The 19,814-nt window shown below is 43.3% G+C and overlaps 2 protein-coding genes across 3 annotated transcripts in view; one reads left to right on the top strand and one right to left on the bottom strand.

Moving 5' to 3' along the window:
• The first annotated feature begins 1,019 nt into the window (after window positions 1–1,019).
• The window catches only part of LOC135368305 (protein GPR107-like), a 151,175-nt gene continuing 132,380 nt past the window's right edge, over window positions 1,020–19,814 (top strand). The window contains exons 1-16 of one of the 2 annotated variants that reach the window (XM_064601489.1): window positions 1,020–1,200; window positions 1,809–1,913; window positions 4,247–4,297; window positions 7,429–7,517; window positions 7,611–7,747; window positions 7,816–7,988; window positions 9,194–9,301; window positions 10,054–10,187; window positions 10,271–10,346; window positions 10,858–10,931; window positions 10,996–11,113; window positions 13,433–13,563; window positions 13,635–13,728; window positions 14,296–14,343; window positions 14,436–14,587; window positions 15,082–15,225. In XM_064601489.1, the coding sequence (XP_064457559.1) occupies window positions 1,108–1,200; window positions 1,809–1,913; window positions 4,247–4,297; window positions 7,429–7,517; window positions 7,611–7,747; window positions 7,816–7,988; window positions 9,194–9,301; window positions 10,054–10,187; window positions 10,271–10,346; window positions 10,858–10,931; window positions 10,996–11,113; window positions 13,433–13,563; window positions 13,635–13,728; window positions 14,296–14,343; window positions 14,436–14,587; window positions 15,082–15,190 (1,692 nt within the window). In that variant the 5' untranslated portion in view covers window positions 1,020–1,107 and the 3' untranslated portion in view covers window positions 15,191–15,225. Of the gene's footprint in view, window positions 1,201–1,808; window positions 1,914–4,246; window positions 4,298–7,428; window positions 7,518–7,610; window positions 7,748–7,815; window positions 7,989–9,193; window positions 9,302–10,053; window positions 10,188–10,270; window positions 10,347–10,857; window positions 10,932–10,995; window positions 11,114–13,432; window positions 13,564–13,634; window positions 13,729–14,295; window positions 14,344–14,435; window positions 14,588–15,081; window positions 17,171–19,814 lie in introns of those variants that run through there. The other variant, XM_064601488.1, reaches the window with a different exon arrangement.
• On the bottom strand, window positions 16,392–19,756 carry LOC135368308 (peptidyl-prolyl cis-trans isomerase-like 3). The gene is made up of 7 exons (XM_064601498.1): window positions 19,656–19,756; window positions 19,466–19,540; window positions 19,244–19,337; window positions 19,086–19,153; window positions 18,911–19,029; window positions 18,672–18,847; window positions 16,392–17,418 (listed from the first exon to the last, which is right to left on the bottom strand). Exons 1-6 carry the CDS (start codon window positions 19,656–19,658, stop codon window positions 18,721–18,723), a joined length of 486 nt encoding a protein of 161 aa, XP_064457568.1. The 5' UTR covers window positions 19,659–19,756; the 3' UTR covers window positions 16,392–17,418; window positions 18,672–18,720.

Here is a 19,814-nt window from a genome sequence, read left to right as displayed (position 1 = left end):
CATGACAGCCTGTACATGTAATCGTAATGTGAACGTCCAAATCAACTGTTTTCGTTCCTTTTTTTTTTTTTTTTGCATCCGCACTATGCAGTGTGCGCAAGTATGTGTGCTTCCCCCGCTTCCGGGGGGGGGGGGGAGGGTTGGAAGTGGGGCGAGTTTTCGTATCGAGCCCTCCCCCCTACCTTGGAGGTCTGGCTACGCCACTGGTGGACCATCACGTGTTTCCAAACGAATGATGACGAATCGCACGAACGTTTCCATGATGACGAATAGCAGTAAGAAGACAAGGACAGGGTAGAAGTAGACAGGACGACTGCAGGGGACAGGACAGGCAATGGGACGGGCGTGCTTCCCCCTGGAGCGTCAAGGTCACTTGTGAAAATTGTGCACTCTTTATTCATATATGTCATGATTTTTCTCAGATGGCATAGCATGAACCCCTGAACGCCCGCACAGTCCGTCTCCAGGAAAAGAGGTGAGGGGTTTACACGCATTAATTGCCCCCCTCCCGGAAAAAATCCTGGGAACGTCCATGGGTACAGGCAGGGCCGGCGATGGGGTAGGCGAGTAAGGCGACCGCCTTAGCCCCCGCGCAAGAAGCCCTCAACCAGGGATTACTTTTTTTTAAATATCAAGTATGCACTTAGTCGCACGCAAATGAGAGAAGAATGTGTTATGTGCCATTCCGTCATGTGATGAGAAAAAGTCCCACTTTTAAGAAAAATCCGCCAACCCTGCAAGCTATACCGAGGATTTCGCACCCTTCTCTCCTGCTGCCATTTCCCGTACTGCTAAAAATCTCCCACTGCGAAAATGTTATCATTTCTAATCTTTTCATTACTACTGGTGTGAAACAGGCCCCGCACACCCCTAGCACCTGTGTAGCCCTCACGGCTGTGAGTCTCATGAACGCACAAACGTAGAAACTGCATCTAGAAACGTGAAATGCGACGAACAATTTCGCCCGTACTTCGCAGCGCCTCCGACATCATTTCGTTGTAAAGCCAAAGCGAGTCCGGCAACATGAGCAGTGCGAGGGTGTGAGAGTGTGCAGTGTTTGCGAGTGCGAACAACAGGGCTTCGGCTACGGCACGCTAATTTATATTTATGAATATCATGCTTCGTTGCGGTTTAATAATTGTCTTATTGCTACTGTGCTTCCCTGTTTACGATGCGAGGAATCACCGCCTGTCACTTACGGTACGGTAGACATATTTCTTGTGCCACATTTCGAAAGACTCAACAAAAATCGTCAACACCTGTTAACGCGATGTGAGGGAGAGTTTTCCACTCACAGATGATTTAAACGTCCATCACATCTGCTACATCTTGATACATAATTATTTAATGGATATTTGTGCACTAAACCGCTTGTTTTCATATGGAGTTCACAGAGTACAGATGATCGACCACGAAAGATAAGGAAATGTATTGTCTTGTATGGAATATCGCTACACCTCAAATGCAGCTCTATATTTCTCTGCGTGTGTTGATTATGTACTTAGAAGGAATATGTCCAAACACATTACGAACTTTCCCTTGCTTATCCTCCATCTCTTGGAATCCATCTCTTGGAATCTTGGAATCATAACGTAGCATTAGTTCCTGTTGTAAGGGCAGTATCATCGCGTTGGTTCATGCAGCATATTTCAACTGTATGTTTCATTCGTTGTGTTACCAGATCAGCCTAACCACAACTGATATCGAGGAGAACGGAAGATCGGGCTAATTGGTTCTAGGCAGTTTACGTTGTGCAGTGTTCGTGTTTGTTTTCTGTCAAGGAGATGAGTCACCGTTGTTAATTTCAGAATGAACCTCGAAGGTTTTTCACAGTCACAACGTTCGGGTTTTTCGTTGGAGGAAACCTGAACGTCGAAGTCGAAAAGCTGTCGTTCTTTCCTAAGTCTAACAAGGTGAGTTTTCAAACGAAGTATGTGCATATTGAGCGTGTGACGCATGATTTTTGTGCGCTGTGGCTGATCTTGTGTCATCATGGACAAGTTCACGTCTCAGATCACTGAAGTGTGACACTGATTTGTTTGCTACATCTTGGAAGCAATTTCACTGAAGCTAGAAACAATCTTTTCCAGCGGAAAAGTTAAAAGCACCACAATAACATTCCCTAAATTGAGCTAATTTGCATGATACGTCATTTTCATGAGCACCACAACGTTATCACGTCTTGAAATGTGACGAGGTTCGGTGGTGTTGCATGCTTTCAGTCGTAACTGCAAGAATAAAGTGGTTACACATCGTGGCATGTGCGTAAGCTCTCCCACTGGTGGTCACTTTTCGTGGTAGCGGCTTTGGTAAAGATGACCAACTGCGCAATTCTTCAATGCAGCAAGCACGGTTTTCGTAAAAGGAAACGGGAGAGCGACAATGATTAAGTGTCTTCGCGATACAAGAAGGGGATGGATGCAGACGGATTTCAAAATGCTGTCCTAGGCTTCGTTTTAGAGCAAACGCTAGATAATCTCGGCAGCTCCTCCAAAAAAAGTGACCACCACCACCATGGCGGCCAAACACGTCTGTTTGACGCCATGTGGATACACCCTATAGCTGAGGGAGGAGTTGGCAGTGGCGTAGCATGGGGGAGGGCATAGGGGGCGGTCACCCCGTGCGCAATATTTTTTGGGCGCAAATTATCGACAGAGAGAAAAAAACAATTTGAAATAAAAACAGTCAAACTGTTTATCGCTTGAAAAAGTCTCAATTTTTTAATATTGGGCACTGTTGGAACGGTCTTCTGGGCGCCTCAAAGATGGTGGCGCTATGATCCTCGTACTTAGACGCAAACTACAGAAATGTCCGAAGGGAATCTTCATGCTTCTCATGTCAGCAAGAAGTTGCGTCATGTGGGTCGACCCTAAAATGTGCGTGATCGGAGAGGAGGGGCTCAGATACTCGTTTTGCCCCTGTCGCTGGGAACCCACACTACGCCGCTGGTTGTGAGCTCTAACGTATGAGCTAACGTAAGTGGCTAAAATACTTTACCCACAAACAACTGTCAAGAGTCGTTATACGCACAGTGTTGCCGATTTTTACATTATTCTGCGCAGAGGGATGACATAGAAGCACAACAACAACTTTATTCGAGATGACGAATGGGGAGTTTCATCGCCAGGGGCGATACTCTACCCCATTGCAGGTGGTGATGTGGGGAATGAAATAATGAGCCCTTTGACAATAAAGATCGAAGTCCTACGTTGTCCAAAAACGTCGAAAGAGCTTTCGGGGCAGTGCGTTGGTAGACTGGATTTGGCCAGGGACAAAGCAATTTGGAGAGAGGGGGGTGGAGACGAGAGTCAAGCTGATTAAAGGACATGGAGAGTGCAGTTTGGGGATGTTGTTAGTGTGGGCAATGAAGAGAGAATGTGCTCCTGATTCTGTAGAGCATCGCAGTGATAGCATCTGGGAGAGTCAACTTGTCTCAAGCGGTAACGCCACTGCGCTGTAAAAGCCACACTGAGTCGCATTCGATGATTTAATGCAGCATTCTCGACGAGAAGCGTTTTGTGGGATGCCATAGAAACTTCTCCGGTGCCAGTACAAACGTACATCATTAAAGCTTACAACGGATTGGCGTACCTGGTTCTCAAACGTGCCACCGTTGTCTCCAGGTATTGTGTGTAATTTTGAAAGTGCTGTCACGTTCTTGTGGTTTAGATGTAGAGAAACCCAGTAAAATACGAAGAACTGTGTCAGCGAAGTTGGCAAAGTGCCAATTCAGCCACGGATACAAGTACTCTAGAACGCTACGCGCTGTGCAATCATTACAGCTGCTTGGCCTCTTGTGTCCATCTGAAATGCGAGCACACTTCATGCTTTTATTTTCCACCCAAAAGTCTGCTTTTTTTGCACCCGTCCTCTCCCAGTATTGTATTACGTATTCTGAAGAGAAAGCCTGTTCTTTTCTTTTTTTTTCACCCAATTTCGAAAACAAAAACATAAAGCTGGAAAATACATGGTTCTATTTTGACCCCCATCACAGATTCGATACTGCCTTCTGTGAGGAAGATGTCTCATTGTTTGCAGTAGGCGGGCCCTGAAACATGCATCCGGATTATTTTTACGGCGCTCTTGCCATGTGTACATGTGCCACAAACCTTTGTTGAGGCAACAGCCGTTTGACGGCAGTGATCAGTAGAATAACAGACGTCCTGTCTTGCGGCAGTTTTGTTACTGATGTGTTACTATAACGCTGCGTAATAGTTTGTCCGTATCTTACGTTTTAAATTTTCAGGTTGGCTTTAGCCTCACGAGAACAGCTACAGACAGCGTGAATCCATATCCTGTAAGTACACAATACGTGAAATCAGCATGGAGGCGTGAGAGTCCCATAGACCACGGATCGTTATGGACTTGCTTCTCGTAATGCCTTATCTCATGCTGGTGATCTCATTTTCTACAAAATCTGCTGATCATATTTGAAGCAAAGACAAAGTTTCTCTGCTCTTCTTAGAATTCCTTCTAAAAAAAGATCCATTGCAATTTCCAAGGATTAAAGGGGCACAAAAATGCAAAAACAATTTGTTCTCAAATGAAAGTCCATGTTTCAATTAGTATAGTGCAAGTAAAATTTGTTCACACAGTGCTACCATTTACAGTCAACCCTCGATTTATGACCACCCTCGGTTCCCCGAAAAATCATTCATAAATCGAGGGATTCATAAATCGAAAATTCTGTTAAATGAGTACTATCGAGCAAATGGAACAGTATTTCCGAGTTGAGATTGTGTTTATAATGCAATATACTGTGTAATTTTGCTTTCGACCATGCCTTCTGCTGTGTCAATCTTGGAAAGAAGAGATGTCACCTCATTCGCACTCGACTGATCTCGGATTTCCTCCGGGATTTGTAACCTCCGTTTATTAATCTCCGGGTGACAGCGACCACCTTATTCATCAATTGAGGTCAGGAACACTTGGTCGCCCCTTGTGCGACCCCGGAAGACCCGTTTGTTAAGATTTCGAGGGGTTAAGAACCGAGGGTGCAATACCTGGAAAACGATTTGTCTATTCAGGCATCATTCATAAGACCACGGAATAATCCCTTTGCAGGTTTCTGTTGATCCGTTCATAAATTGAGGTCAAAAACGCTGAGCAACTCCTAGTTGGTTCCCAGAAGTTCCATTCATTATTCGAATATCGAGGTTCATAAAACGAGGGAAAATTGCATGTCAAAAGTTTGGTTCCTCGTGCTCGTGTTCATAAAACGAGGGAATTCATAAATCGAAGGTTCATAAATCGAGGGTTCACTGTAGAAGAAAAATGCAATGAAAACAGAGCCGTCTTTGGCGGCAACCAGGAAGCAAAGGTTGGCCAGGAAGCAACCTCGGGAAGCAGAGATTGGCAACATCCAATCAGACAGCAGGAAATGCGCTTGCATGCCTATCGTGTGAGTGTGGATTTGAGACGGGGACAGTCGTAGTGTTCCGTACATGAGCGGCACGATGCGCATTGCTGCATTTGTCGTACCGATTCGCTGTATTTTAGCCCACAACAGTTATCACAAATGTTCCACTGACAACAACTATCTTCACGTCTTTTGGACACCAGACCGCTCCGTAACTCGCACTATGTTTTTCGCTGGAACTGCTCCACGGCGTGGCTCGCTCATGCACTCGCAACATGGACTAAAAGCACCCGATGTACACCCGATGTATACCCGATGCACGAGCTGAAGCGACGTTCACTGCTTAGTGCCAAAGAAAGAAACAGTCCGGTATCATTCTACTTGTAGCTTCGTAACGGTATCAAAGGTTTGGATTAGTAGAACAAGTGCGAAATTAACATAGTGTTTAACATAATTTGAAGTGTACTTGTTTTTGCATTTTAGTGCCCTTTTAATGCGGTACAGAACTTAATGTAAAAATGTTGGTGAATACATATCCACCTACGGGATATTTTCACACAGTACTAGCCACGTCAGGTAAACAAGGAAGTATTTCAGAGTGTGAACACCACGCAGGACTTCCTCATCATGGAAATAAAGTGTACCTACAAGGTGTGAACACTGTAGTGTTTCCACACACTCTGTAGTCCTCCGAGGCAGCAGGGTGGTTTAAGAGGGGGGTTCCGTTTTGGGCAACTAACTGTGCATGAAAGCCGGCATTGTGCACGGTCGTTCTTGGTTCCAGTTTTGCTAGCAAGGATAAAGTGCAAATCATTGAGCAAGCAGAAAATGCAAATGCTACCGGGTTTTAGCGGTTTTCGGTTGAGGTCCAGCTTCGGTTCCGATCCCTGCCGCAACATGCGTAATGTGGCTGGAAGGCTCAGTTCAGAGCCCTCTGACGTCGACGCCACCCAAATAATGCAACATGTTTTTGCATATTCTGCAAGCACAAGCCTTTAGACAGTCAAGAGAAGAATATCGAGGCGATAAATAATGTGGCTTTTTAGAAACTGGCTCGAATGTATGACCTACTTTCAGATTTTTCCCATTTTTGCGCGTCTGTAGCGTGAGACACACTGAACATACAAATATCAAATTTATATCACCGGAAAGAACATTTCACGACAAACAAAACGATATATTGCTCATCAGAAGCTTTTTAACTGACGCTACGCAGAACGGCTTCCAATACAACAGTAAAGAGAACGACCGGCAAAGTTTGCCATTTTTTTACATAAAGATGGGATTTCGTAGAGCAATTTTGTACACCTCTGTACACTGTCCTGTATGTGGAGAACAAGAAAAAAATCACAAAGGTTTCTTCCGGGTGTCGCGTCTCAGCCAGGAGCGGCCAAAGTTTGCTAAAACAAAAAGAGCGATAAAGGCGCATTCCACCTCGCTTCACGCTTAATTTCTTTTCTCGGCAACGAATTGACATAACGACTTGAAACAAACAACTTTGTCACCTACCCAAGCAGCACAATGTCTCGGCCCAATATTGGACCAAGACTGCCAATATTGGACCAACATTGGCAATGTCGGCACAATATTGGACCAAGATTGCCAATATTGGACCAACATTGGCAATGTCGGCACAATGTTGGACCAGTATTGCCAATATTGGTCCGATATTGGGCCAAGATGTCGTACTGCTTGGGTAGAGATATCGGCCAACAACAAATAATTCTTCAAGCAAAATCTGAGACCACGTCCGGACCTGCCTGCCTGATCTTACGTGGGATCACCCTGCTAATGCCTCTGTCAGACATTGTATCATTTAGCTCCACTTTTGGTATATGACCCCATCCTTGAGCCATATCAGAAACAGGGGTGAGCAGCTGGCACTGCTCATGCAACCAGTAACAGACATGTCCAGACTGAGTCACATAAGTACGAAAGTTCTGAAGGCAGTACTAAAATTCCAGCAGATTAAGAGAGTCGAGCAATTTGTACTGTGGTGCAGGACCCACTGCTTCATCTAATTTATCATGTCGCATCTATGAATAGACAAGCAAATACCTTCTATGTAGGATGGCCGCATCGAAGGGTGTCCCCTGGATGAAGTCAAAGAAGACATGTACGTCTTGACCTTGGCATTACGGCAAAATAGGAATTTAAGGTAATGACCTGTACTTGTGGTTCCCGTGCGGAACATTCGCGAATTACGTGGAATTACACGCTCCCATCTTACGTAATGTTTTCATGGTTACAGCGATGAGCTTGTGCTCTTATGCAACCAAAACTTCAGCGAATTAACCATAAGTCACGTTGAGAACTGGAAGCCACAACTTCGTACCCCTCGGCAAACCGGTGTGCACGAAAACTACAGGTCAATACGGAGCATTCCTGGTAAGTGTCTCGGGAAGTTATCGGCGAAACTTTATGGGTATTGCTTTTAATCAACACAAATATTACAGGTGAACCGTCCGATGTGGAGCAGAAAGTCGCACAGCCTGTGATAGACAATAACACTCGTGTGGCTACTTCTGCGAAAGCGCTTCCAAAACAGAGCAGTGGGAAGTGCCCCAATGTTGTGATTCCCTTGCAGAAGATAATTCAAGTGGACGGAACCATTGTGTACAGCTTCCAGGTACATAATATAATTGTGTTGTTTGAAGTTGGAGAGTTCGTGTTCAACAACATGTTTATTATGCTGGGATCAGTGCTGCAAACATTGAGTCGTAGCCATACCAGCTAAAAAAACACAGACACACAGAAAGAACACAGCACGATTCCCAACAAACTAACCCATATTCATGTACAGGGTGAATTTAGCAAAGGTTACACATTTCAATCGAGCAAATTCTGGGAGTAAATACCATAATTGAGCTTTGGAACGGAATTAGGGTGTTTGCTCCAAATTTAGCGTCTATTTTGATCAAGTATTTATCAATTCCTATAAACTTTGCAGATGCTGAACTATCTTTCAGCAGGTATAAAATGATTGTAGCTAACAACAGCATTCGCTGTCAGAGGAAATCACAAGGTATCATGTAATGCTGAAGTTTATAAAATACTTTTGGTACCAACATTTTCCAAGAAAATAGTGTTTCCCACTTCCATTGACTCCTTGCCTCGGCAAATCGCGGAATTTACAAGTCAGTGCCGCAGAATTTTGAGTTTGCCGCAGCAGAGCACCAGGCGCCTTAATCATGCACATATGAGCAGCTGTGAAAACTCAACAGCAACATGCAAATAGCTGTTATTCAAACAGATGTTATTCTAACTGACTTCTCTTTTGTAGAAACACCCAGCACTACTTTGCCATTGCTGGGTGCAGCACATGTGCATGCATGTTCACTTGAGGTGAATTATCCTGTGCTTCCACATTTGGTGGACCCTTTTTACACCTCAGAAATACATGGGGGTGCTTAATGGATCCTTTGAACACGGTCGAATTAACTGAGAGACAGAATTCACAGATATCTCCTGTACTACTCTTCAGTTATATTATTTATTAATTATATTATTATTATATTATATTAATTATTATTTTTCACTTTCCCCCTGACCATAACACTGGTGATGCCACACGCAAAGAAAGAGTCACATAATTATAAGAAAAGAGTTTTCCAGTATGTTCAGAGACCACTGCATATATTCCATTTGGGCTTTAAATCAAATACATTGTACGGAGTAATACATGTAATACATAATGTAATAATAATAGTAATGTAATACATATACGGAGTACATCATTAAAAATTGTCGAATATTTTGGAGCCACAGTGGTATTACATGTCGTTGTACCTGCAGGAAGAGCGCTGTTTAACGCAACATAATGTTACTTTGCAGTTCTCTATAGACATCGAAAGGAAGGAATATGAGGGCTTGTATAGCCTTTATTTTCACAATTGCTATCACAGCTTTGCTGAGATGATGAACAGCTCAGCAAATTTGTCCGTAAGTCTCGTTTCAATACTACAGGGCCGGTCACAGGTTTACAGAATGTGCGTACGGCATCATTTTTCTGCCGTGCGACACCATGGCGGAAGCTGGAGCATGTATTTGTTGAGAGTGGTGGATGAGTGTGATGTCAGTGGTTATAACAAGGATGAATCACGGCTAGCAACGGTTAACTTTGTGTTACAGTAGAACCCTGTGAAAGAGTACAGATTACCCGACACATATGCGAAACAACAACAACAACAACAACTTGATTTTAGATGATGAATGGGAACTTTCATCGCCAGGGGCGTTGACACGTACGGGAAAACCTGCTGCCGCTTAAGCAGTTATTGAATGTATTAGGTTTAATGGCACCCCTGTCGAGGACTAGGTTTGAGTACTTTTAAAGCAGAACTACGGCTTATGTGGGTACGTTTAACAACGTTATACTGTTTTATTTATTACATTCTATTTTCCTTTTCCTCGTCATTAATGTTCACCTTGTTTCGATGGCATGTCGGCACATCCTCGGTTTGTAGTAAACATCCACCTGCACTTGTCCACCCTCCTGAACGGGTGCACACGGCTTCCTCCCTCTGCCGCCAGTGTGTAGTGCCACAGAAAAACGATACCGTTCCGGTATTGAATAAAATTTTGTCTGGGCCTGTACAGGATGAATTTGAATGGAAGTTCTTCTGTTCCAAAGAAACATTTAATGCTGTTTTGGGGTGCTTTTTGTTATGTCAGTTGCTTTTTTTTTATCACAGCTGACAATCTCTGAGAAGAACGACGGGAGCTTCCTCTCAGCTGGCGAAATCCCCTTGCCACAGGTGTACTTCCTTATGTCAATATCATTCTTTGCTGCTGGATGTTACTGGATTCATACTCTGCGTCAGAGAAGGTGGGAATGTGCTCTCTTTAATTTGCTTGCAAAAAAAGAAATCCTTTCCTCAATTACTACTCCATTTATGTTTTAACTTACAGGCAAGACACCTTCAAAATTCACTACCTTATGGGGCTCCTCGTCTTTGTCAAGTCCTGTTCTCTCCTCTTCCACGGGGTATGTTTCAGATGAGCATGATGCATGAATAGGGCCTGAAGTTTTAGGGTTTAACCCGATTCTTCCCCGAAATGAAGGTCTCCTCTTTAGGGTGAAACCCAATTTTTACCCGGCGAATTGCCCTCACGGACACTCCATACATGAATAGGGCCCTGTGTTTTCGGGTTTTACGTTTTTGTTTTTAATCTTGCGGTAAAAATCGGGTTTTATTTCAGGAGCCGTAAAACGGGATAAAATCGGGTGATATCGGGTGGAAAGGTAGATTTTCAGAAAGAAAATGAAGAAGATTGACGGATGATGCGGAACAGCTGTGCTGAGCGTCGAATGCTTAGCGTTCCCCAGTGTCCGTATTGGTGGCTGAATTGGCATTTTTCCAAGTTAATTTTCAAGTTTTTTTTTGTTTTTCCCTAAATGACGATGTTGTAAATCGGGGTAGTAAAAACGTGTTTTACCCTAAGACATAGAACTCTATGCACAAAGCAGATATTCTTCATTGCATTCTTTCTTTCAGGTGAACTTCTATTTTATCTCCAAGGATGGATCTCCTATTGAGGCCTGGGCCGTAATGTTCTACATTACTCACCTGTAAGGTCACATCGCACTAAACACTCAGTGCATGATGGCAATGAATTTTCGATATGTATTTCAGACTGAAGGGGGCATTGCTGTTCATAACAATTGTGCTCATCGGAACCGGTTGGGCATTCATTAAGCACATTCTCAGCGACAAAGATAAGAAGATATTTATGATCGTCATACCCCTGCAGGTACTGTTGTGTAATCTGTGTCTTGTTCGTTACTATACACTCTTGAGACAACGTAAACGTAGAGCCCCTAGCTTTCCACAAATCCGTGATTCCGTGAAATTTGACGGAATTGGCCATCTCTCGCGGAACCTGCTGTTTCCCTCAGAATCGTGCTCTTTTTTCTTCTTTTGGATAATCTATATATACTATTACAGAATTATGTAACGATTTCTATCAACCTGTGACATTTTCGCTGGTTAAACGCTATCAGCCTCGACTGCAAATGCCTGACGCGACTAATACTGCTGGCACATAAATGGCTGAACGTGCCACGGCGGAAGAAAATTTAACGACAGAAACGCCTGGAGAGCAATTGTCAGAGTTTAATTTTGTTTGTGCGCTGAAACGTTACGAAAGGCTGGAGAAGGACGCGGAACGAGTCGGTAAGCGACCTTGGCAGAATGCTACAACATTTTCTTGCTTGTTTTCTTGTGCATACAGAATCCCACGGATCTCTTTGTCCCACTTCACGGATATTTAAATTTTTCACCGCAGAAAGCTAGGTGCTTTATGTAAGAGCTACAGTCGCGGAGATATATCTCCGCCAGCAGAAAATGTAGTCTGCTGCGCATTCAGAGCAGTGTGCACAAGAAGATCGCGGACGCCAGACGGACTGGGAAACCGCTTCGCGTGGTTTGCTAACAGGAATATTTTATGCATTCGCTTTGAAAGCATGCAGATGTGCTTCCAGTATACCCTGTCATCTCCGATGAGTGTTTCTGCAACACTATCAGTGTACAAACAAAAGTGTTAAGCCTATCAGTAGACCCTGAAGTTTTAGGGTTAAACCCGATTTCTACCCGCAAAACTAAGCACCTAAGCTATGCACCTGAAGGTAAAGACATGAAAAATTTTCACAAAATACATGGTTGACCTCTGCTTCTGATACTTCTGACACTCTGGATGAGCTCTAGAACGAACGTTTAAGCTGCAATAAAGCCTGATTTCTCCCCGAATTCAGTCTGATGGTAATTTTTACCCGAATTTGCATGAATTTTTGACATTAAGTTATTGACCTGATTTTCACCCCCCGAATTTGGAAAAAAATAAAACCCGAAAACTTCAGGGTCTACCTATGAGCAACTACGTTGTGGCTCGGAGGCGTCATGCTCCACTTAAGCCAATAGCAGACGTCTTTTGGACTTGTGGGTGGAATTCACGTGTAGGAGTGAGCTTGTCCCTAAGTATAGGTATTAACAGTTCAAATATGGCAGTCATCAATGGAGCCGCACAGCCGCGCGATTTGAACCATGCGGATTCAAATTCCGCGCGGTTCAAGTCCCGCCGATGTCTGTCTTTTTCAATGACTGCCGTATTTCATCTGTTCATGTCCCCAGGCAAATGTCCCCAGGTCAACACATCACATCATAAGTTCAACGCCATTTCTGAAATAATGGGTGAAAGTAACTAATTTTATTTGTTTATTTTCACGTTATATTACTTTCATTTGTTTCTTATTTTGTTAGATTATTTTTTCTTACTTATCGCACACATAAACAAAATACAGAAGCCGACACTGAAGATTGCCTTGAAGATTAATCTTCAGTGTCGGCTTCTGTATTTTGTTTATGTGATCTACAGGACTTGACTCCCCTCTTCGTATACGCATCTTATCGCACACATAAAATATTTCTGCAGAACTTACTTTGTTTTCAGTGCCTTCGCAGACACACAAAAAAAATCTCTGCCCAGCCCCGATGAACTTGCTGTACAATTCCGTCATCATCATCAGCACCGTTATGATTGATGATTATATAGGGTACTAAGACCATGCTTCCGCCGAGGCAGCTTGATCAGCAGAGCTGCGCAACCAACCTTTGCTCATGCCTAATTATTGACATTGCCTGTTACGCCTAATTATATAGCCAACACGTCTGAACGTTCAGTTTACTAGACTGTGGAAAGATGCGAGCCAGGGGAGGGACAAGCAAAAGTCGAAAGCCCTTCCTCTATTTAGCCCCATGTATTTTTTTTTTCCCCTAGTTCTTTTGGTTCACAGCAGCCAAAAGCGGGACAAACCATTGTCCCACAAGTAGGCTGGTGGGGCAGCGGGACCATGACCGTAAAAGTGGGACCTGTCGCACCTAAATCGGGACGACTGGTCACATTAGGTAAACCACGCCACCATGTGTTGCGACATGCCCTGTACAATAACCGTTTTTACTTTTGGAATGGAATGGTACTAGAAGTGGGTGACATGAATTCCACCCAACCCCTTTGGGAGACGTCGGGAACCCAGTTTGAGAAACTCGTCGTTACAGCATGTTTGTTCCTTTGCAGTTATTGGCCAATGTTGCTCAAATTATCATGGAAGAGAGCGAGGAGGGAGAGTCGCAGCACACAACGTGGCGGGAAGTTTTCATTCTAGTCGACCTGCTGTGCTGCGGGGCAATCCTGTTTCCCGTCGTGTGGTACGTCAACTCGTGGATCAGACCCACATGAGCACGACTCAAAGAACTTGTGCTTACGTTTACCTTTGCAGGTCAATCCGCCACCTTCAGGAAGCTTCACAGACTGACGGAAAGGCTGCAATCAACCTCGAAAAGCTGAAGCTCTTTAGGCATTTCTATGTGATGGTAGGTGTTTGACGGAACCAATTTAGAGTTTTGCGTCTTGGGGGGTAAACCTGGTAGAACCAGCTTTTACACCCCGATTTGCATAATTGTCAACCCCAAAAACCCCCGAAAATCCACCAATACAGGCACATAACAACGAATATTAAGGACTGTGCTTTCTGGGTGGATTTGAACTTTCTTTATTTTCACTCGAAAATGCGCTTTTCCACCGAGTACTACCAGATTTTCCCCTGTTTTACGGCTCCTGAAATAAAACCCCATTTTTTCCACACGGGATCCTGGCACATTCATGCTGAGGTTAAACATGCATGCAACAGCCACAAGACGCCTCTACCTGAATGTTACAAGGGTATCGTTGGGACTTCAAAGGATTCTCGGTTTGGTTTCGTTCTTTTCTTTGACAACATCGTATGGCGTTTTGTTTGTGTGCTAATGATAATGCTCGTATAGGTATCGAAACATCCGAACTTTTAATTTTTTTTTTTAACTGCAACACTATCTACGCTGTAGTTCTTCAATTGCCTCTCCCAGCATGCTTGAATTGGATGTGATTTTTCTTGCATGCAGATTGTCTGCTACATCTACTTCACAAGGATCATTGTGTTTCTGCTGAAGGTACGTTCTACAAGAAAATTTAGCAACATTTGGTTGCAGGACTGATCTCAAATGGCATACTAATGTATTTGTCCGCTTCTTCTTGGTTTCAGATCACCGTGCCATTCCGCTATGAGTGGTTAGATGAGCTCTTCAGGGAGGGAGCTACCATGGTTTTCTTCATTCTCACGGGTTACAAATTCCGACCCACACCTACAAATCCTTACTTCCGTCTCAACCAAGAGGAAGAAGAAATGGAAGAAGTGTGAGTGTTATTTGCCACATTCAGTCGCCGACCGATCTTTTGAACTTGAAGGAGCCATAAAATCAGTCTGAATCATAGATAGAGCCTGAAGTTTTAGGGTTTTACTCGATTCTTCCCCGAATTTGCACCCCGAATTGAAGGTTGCCTCTTCAGGGTGAAACCAGATTTTTACCCGCCAAATTGCCCTCACTGGGATCTCTGTAGGAATGCACTAACTTACTTGTTTGGCAGCGAATGCAGTCACATCACCGTTTGTACCACACCACTATAGTAGTTAGTTTGAGTAACTGAGCCCGATTTCTCTCCGAATTTAGCACATTGGGAGTTTTTTTTCACCCGAATTCGCACGAATTTAGTGCACGTGTTTATTCACCCGATTTTAACCCTTCGAATTTAGAAAAAGATATTTCCCGAAAACTTCAGGCTCTATGTATGCCTCGCACGAGTTCTGCTTGATGACCACTTACTCTGCCCTACTTGATGCTTCACTTTAGCCTCACAACGACGGGACTGACAGAAACAACGTGCAAGACCCTGCGCAACAGGGACCTACACGACGGCTCGGCGGCGGCCAAGCGTGAGAGTAGTCACGAATACGATTAAAAGATGCACAAAGCGCTTCACTTTCTAGGACGTGCAGAGAACTGGCGCAAATTGATTTCCGTACCAATTATACAACCTTTCGGCATGTGGTTATCAACATAAGACTGCTGTGAGGCACACACAAGCTGTTTAGATCTCCACGCAAGATATATTTTCTGTGCACATAAATCTGCCATGCTTTAACGGAACACTTTTGTCGTCGTAAATTTCTCAGTATGCCATCACGAAAGCGAGAAATGAGAAGGGTCTAGTAAAACATCTCGACCCCGACAGTATAGCAAACGTCAGTTACTGGAAACAGTGGAGCACTTGTCACTTTTTATTTATGTACATGCATCGTGAAGGTAAGCTGGCCTTGAAGTGCACGAAAGACATGACAGTGTCTGTGTCCGCGCTTCGTGATGTAAAGAAAGAGTGTGTTTTTAACTTATGTGTTATGCTTTTACATAGTGACTCATCATACCGAAAGCAATTTGGTTTCTGGAGGATTGCAGGGCTAGAAGCATGTAAATATATTTGAGGTATTGGTGGTACAGGTGAGCTGATTGAGAAAGTCCCATTGTACAGGTTGTTGAGTGACGAATAGCCTACGTTATTTTCTCTGTTTTTGCTCCTCATTGTGTTTGTAAGGAACCATTTTTCAGTAGCAGCCTGATGTGGTTCACATATTCCAAGTTTGACATGCACACGAGTGATAGTCAGTGAACATAACTGAGAATCGTACTGATTTCTGTGCACAAGTATTGAAGAATGAAACTGCTGGCATATACTAAGTTTTCAAGTTTTCAAAAAGCACATGCACACTTTTTTTTTTCATTTCGTCATATCTTATTTTAATATTGTTGTACCTTTTGTTGCAGTTGCAATATCCATGCAACAGCAACACAATGGTCATCTTCATCATGCGTATTGTTGCTAACGAAAGTGGACCCTGTAAATAAACACGACAGACTAAGTGTGAGTGCTGCCATTTTTACGCTGGCACAGCTTCAGTCTTGATCAGTGTGGATGTGCTCAGCCCAGAAAAGAACAAAAAAAAAAATATTAAAAGGTAGAATGCCTAAATTTATATCTCAATAACTGAGTAATTTCCATTCAAAATTGTAATTTGCGTGAGTCAGTGAAATACAGCTTTGGTTTTTGCGTAAAGATCTGGTAAAAGTAATCTCAAAATTCTGGTGCACCGAAGGATAAGGTAACCTTTGAAATGTGTCCAAGATTTATTTGGTATATTACATCTTACTTGGTATTACAGAGTACAGTGTCACATGCCACAGATGTAGGTCTCAATTTCCCTGGGTATTTTGCTGAATAGTGTTGTTCGCTGCAGGCATAGGTCTCATTTGAAGTGAGGAATATTTCACACTCAAGAAACGTACAACATAATAAAACTGTAACAGCAGTTCACATTTTGGAGTGTGTATATATAACATATCTACAGAACTCAAATTCAGCTTCATAGCTGGTGTTATGACCCTGAGAGAGAGAATATGACTGGAGGAAGACCTTGAAGTGCTGCTAAATTATTCAAACGGCCTTCAGTGTGAATATGTCTGCAATGACTGGAGTGTCCCTCTCCACATACATTCTTTTCATTTTGTCACATTGGATGGCCGCCTTTCGCTGCACTCGATATGTAGGAGGCATTGTTACACAAGTGTGTGCTAGTTAGATATATCCTCGTTCCCACTGACACAGTCCTGAAGTGTCCTATAGCTGTGAGTGACCCATTTTTCAATTCACTGAACTCAATAAAGATACTGTACTTAAATTGAAAAGTTTCTCGCAGTTTACCCAGACAGTCTGCAGAGTACCACGGGAAGCTTTGTAGGACTTCTGGGTTCAGTGTGGCTTAGGATGGGGAGTACTACGTCCCCATGGAATTAGGTTTTGGTAGTGAAAAAAAATGCTGCATCCACAGCAACATGTTTGGTGTATGACAGTTTGTAAAAATAAACATGCAGGTGATTTAGTCGTTTTCTTGTTTGCATGCTTGTGCACTATTGTTTAAAATCAATAAAACTGAATGCAACGCTTGAGACAGGCATTTAACCCACAGAGAGCTCTTTAATTTTTTTTTTTTCTTCTCATTTTAGCCACAAGAATCAACAGCTCTAAGTTACTGCTTTGCATCAGTGCAGTATAGACCTCATCCTGATGCAAATTATGTTGCGCAGATGCAACTCATTGTTGTGATGGCTTGAGTAGAAACCTGTGTAAAAACCCATCTGGAAAAGCGGGGAAGGTTATTATTTCTGAGAATTTCACTAAGACTTTTTATGTACATGAACAAAGGCTATATAGAGTGGAATCTCTTTAAACGGAACCTCAAGGAACCTGGAAAATCTGTTCCGTTTATCAGGAGTTCTATAGTTTTATAGGAGTCTTTGTGCACATTACTGCATCAAAGACAAGGAGTACACACACAATTTTCAACTTCCAATCCAAACAACCTTGCGGCTGCTGTTCCATTTAAGCGATTTCCATTTAGTGAGATTCCATAGTGAGTGGCATGATATCCTCCACTCCCATCTCACAATGTTTGGATACTAACCAAACCAGCAGATAGCAAACAGGTGGTTTGGTTATCATTTTACTGTTGCATTACTTAACCAGGTAGTTTGGCTTGACAGCTGTACACATTATTCGACAGAATTCCAAAGTAGTTCATAAATGTACCTCTGTCACACACATTCTAAAAATAAGTGAAATAAATTACTGCACAATCTCCCAAGGTGTGATGATTATGGAAACCTAGCAGGTAGGTATAGGGGCAAGCTACGAAACTGAAAGGCCTCAGCCTGCCGGGTCTGCCGGGGGCCTTGATATGTTTCATATTTTGGCAGATGCCAAGTTTATCCACACATTCCACATGCTACTGCATACATTAGTACTCCTTGATCCAAAGGCAGATCCAGGGTTTTTCTGGGATGGGGGGGCAGCATGCTGTTACACTACCGAGGCAAATTAAACTCTACGTAACGACAGAAATTGAGGGGGGGGGGGACATCCACCCCCACCTTGTTCTACACATTATTTCTTTCTTCCAATTTCTTGAAGACGAAATCCCCGCCGTGATGTAGGTCCCCCATAGTTTTGGTTCCAGTTTTTGTTCGCTGACATAGGCTATTTAGAGGGTTGAAAACATGAAAATCACTTGAATATGGTGCAAATAATATTGCTACAGTACAATAACTTTGAAACACCACGGTGAGTACGATATGCGTGAAGTTCTGGACTGTCAAAACTTGGGGACCTACGGTATGGCGGCAAATCTGCTAGCGATAGTGGCGCCGCCTTGCGGATGACATCATATGAATAAACCCTATTGTGTTTGCATGGTTGGTGTATGCTCGGAAATAACTTGAAGTAAACACTGATTTTTGTGACATTTTTAGCGGACCTGAGTTCGTTGCTCCACCAAGTTACATACCAATATAAGGCAGCACACAAAGAGGCTGTCGTGAATGAATGATACTACCTTTTTCTTGTTGCATGCTGGATTTCACGTATCTTGCATGCCGTGGGTGTCACTGTGCGAGAGGGTTTGCATGAATAGTCACTGTATTCAGCCGAACTTCTTTAAGAGGCCTGTAGTTCTTTGGGTTGACTGGCAGTTTCTCTAACTCGTCCAATGTGTCGATGAAGTCTATTACCCTAAAAGTGTAACCAGTAGATGTGAGGTATAATGCACAGTCAAACTATGAGCAGGGGGCTTACTTTCCAAATATCGTGTACTTCATGTCAAGGTGAGGCTGCTTAGCGTACGTTATGAAAAACTGTGATGCATTGGTGTTTGGTCCGTTGTTTGCCATAGAAACTACTCCACGAACATTGTGCTGTAACAGATAAATTGTGAATACAAAACAAAACGAGATGCAGCCTAATTACATACTTTTAAGTCATCCCTCAGCTCATCTGGGAATTTATCGCCCCAGATGCTATCTCCTCCTTTTCCTGTTCCTGTGAACAGCAGCCTGTTAGCCACGCAACAAACAAAAAAAAAAAAAAACAGAGCAGCGCGCTTTTGCCTCACGCTCTTTCGAGCAATACCTGTAGGATCTCCAGTTTGCACCATAAATCCCTTAATATTTCGATGAAATAAACAACCATTGTAGTAATCAGATGCACACAGGGCCAAGAAGTTCTGAAATAAACAGTTTATGTATAACTCGGAGCAACAATTTGGAACGGATGGCGTTTGTGTGCAGCGGGGAATGCATGTTTATTCGAAAAAAGATATATGGAAAATGTCAGTCAAGCAGGATGGGTTACCTCACAGGCCCTCGGGCACGCTTCGCAAAACAGCTCAATTTTGATGTCACCGACATCTGTGTGAAGTGTCACAGACTAAAAAATAGGAAAGGAGGAGGGCTGTCACTTAAATATTCACGGAGAGTTACTCACATTTGTGTGACATTAAAATAAAAGCACTTAGCTGTCCAACAGCATTTGTATTTCGTACCATGATGCCGTATGCAGAAGCGCAGCTTAAAAAATCAAGAAGTCATGGGCGCCGCCATATTTCACACGGTGGCCAGACGCGTCTTCATCATTCGCCGTTGCGGCGACATGCCGACTGGCCCTCTTTGCAGAACTCTGCGTTTTATAGTTTCCTCTCTTA

Source organism: Ornithodoros turicata, chromosome 9 (genome assembly GCF_037126465.1).
Source record: "Ornithodoros turicata isolate Travis chromosome 9, ASM3712646v1, whole genome shotgun sequence".
Taxonomy (NCBI): Eukaryota; Metazoa; Arthropoda; class Arachnida; order Ixodida; family Argasidae; genus Ornithodoros; species Ornithodoros turicata.
This window is presented reverse-complemented; position numbering and strand designations above follow the sequence as displayed.

Bases quoted from the DNA above. Each gene is read 5' to 3' on its own strand.
- LOC135368308 (XM_064601498.1), bottom strand. The intron at 19,154-19,243 runs GTATTGCTCGAA...TGCTGTTCACAG, and splicing joins GCAAACTGGAGATCCTACAG to GAACAGGAAAAGGAGGAGAT. The intron at 18,848-18,910 runs GTAAGCCCCCTG...TTACACTTTTAG, and splicing joins AAGTACACGATATTTGGAAA to GGTAATAGACTTCATCGACA.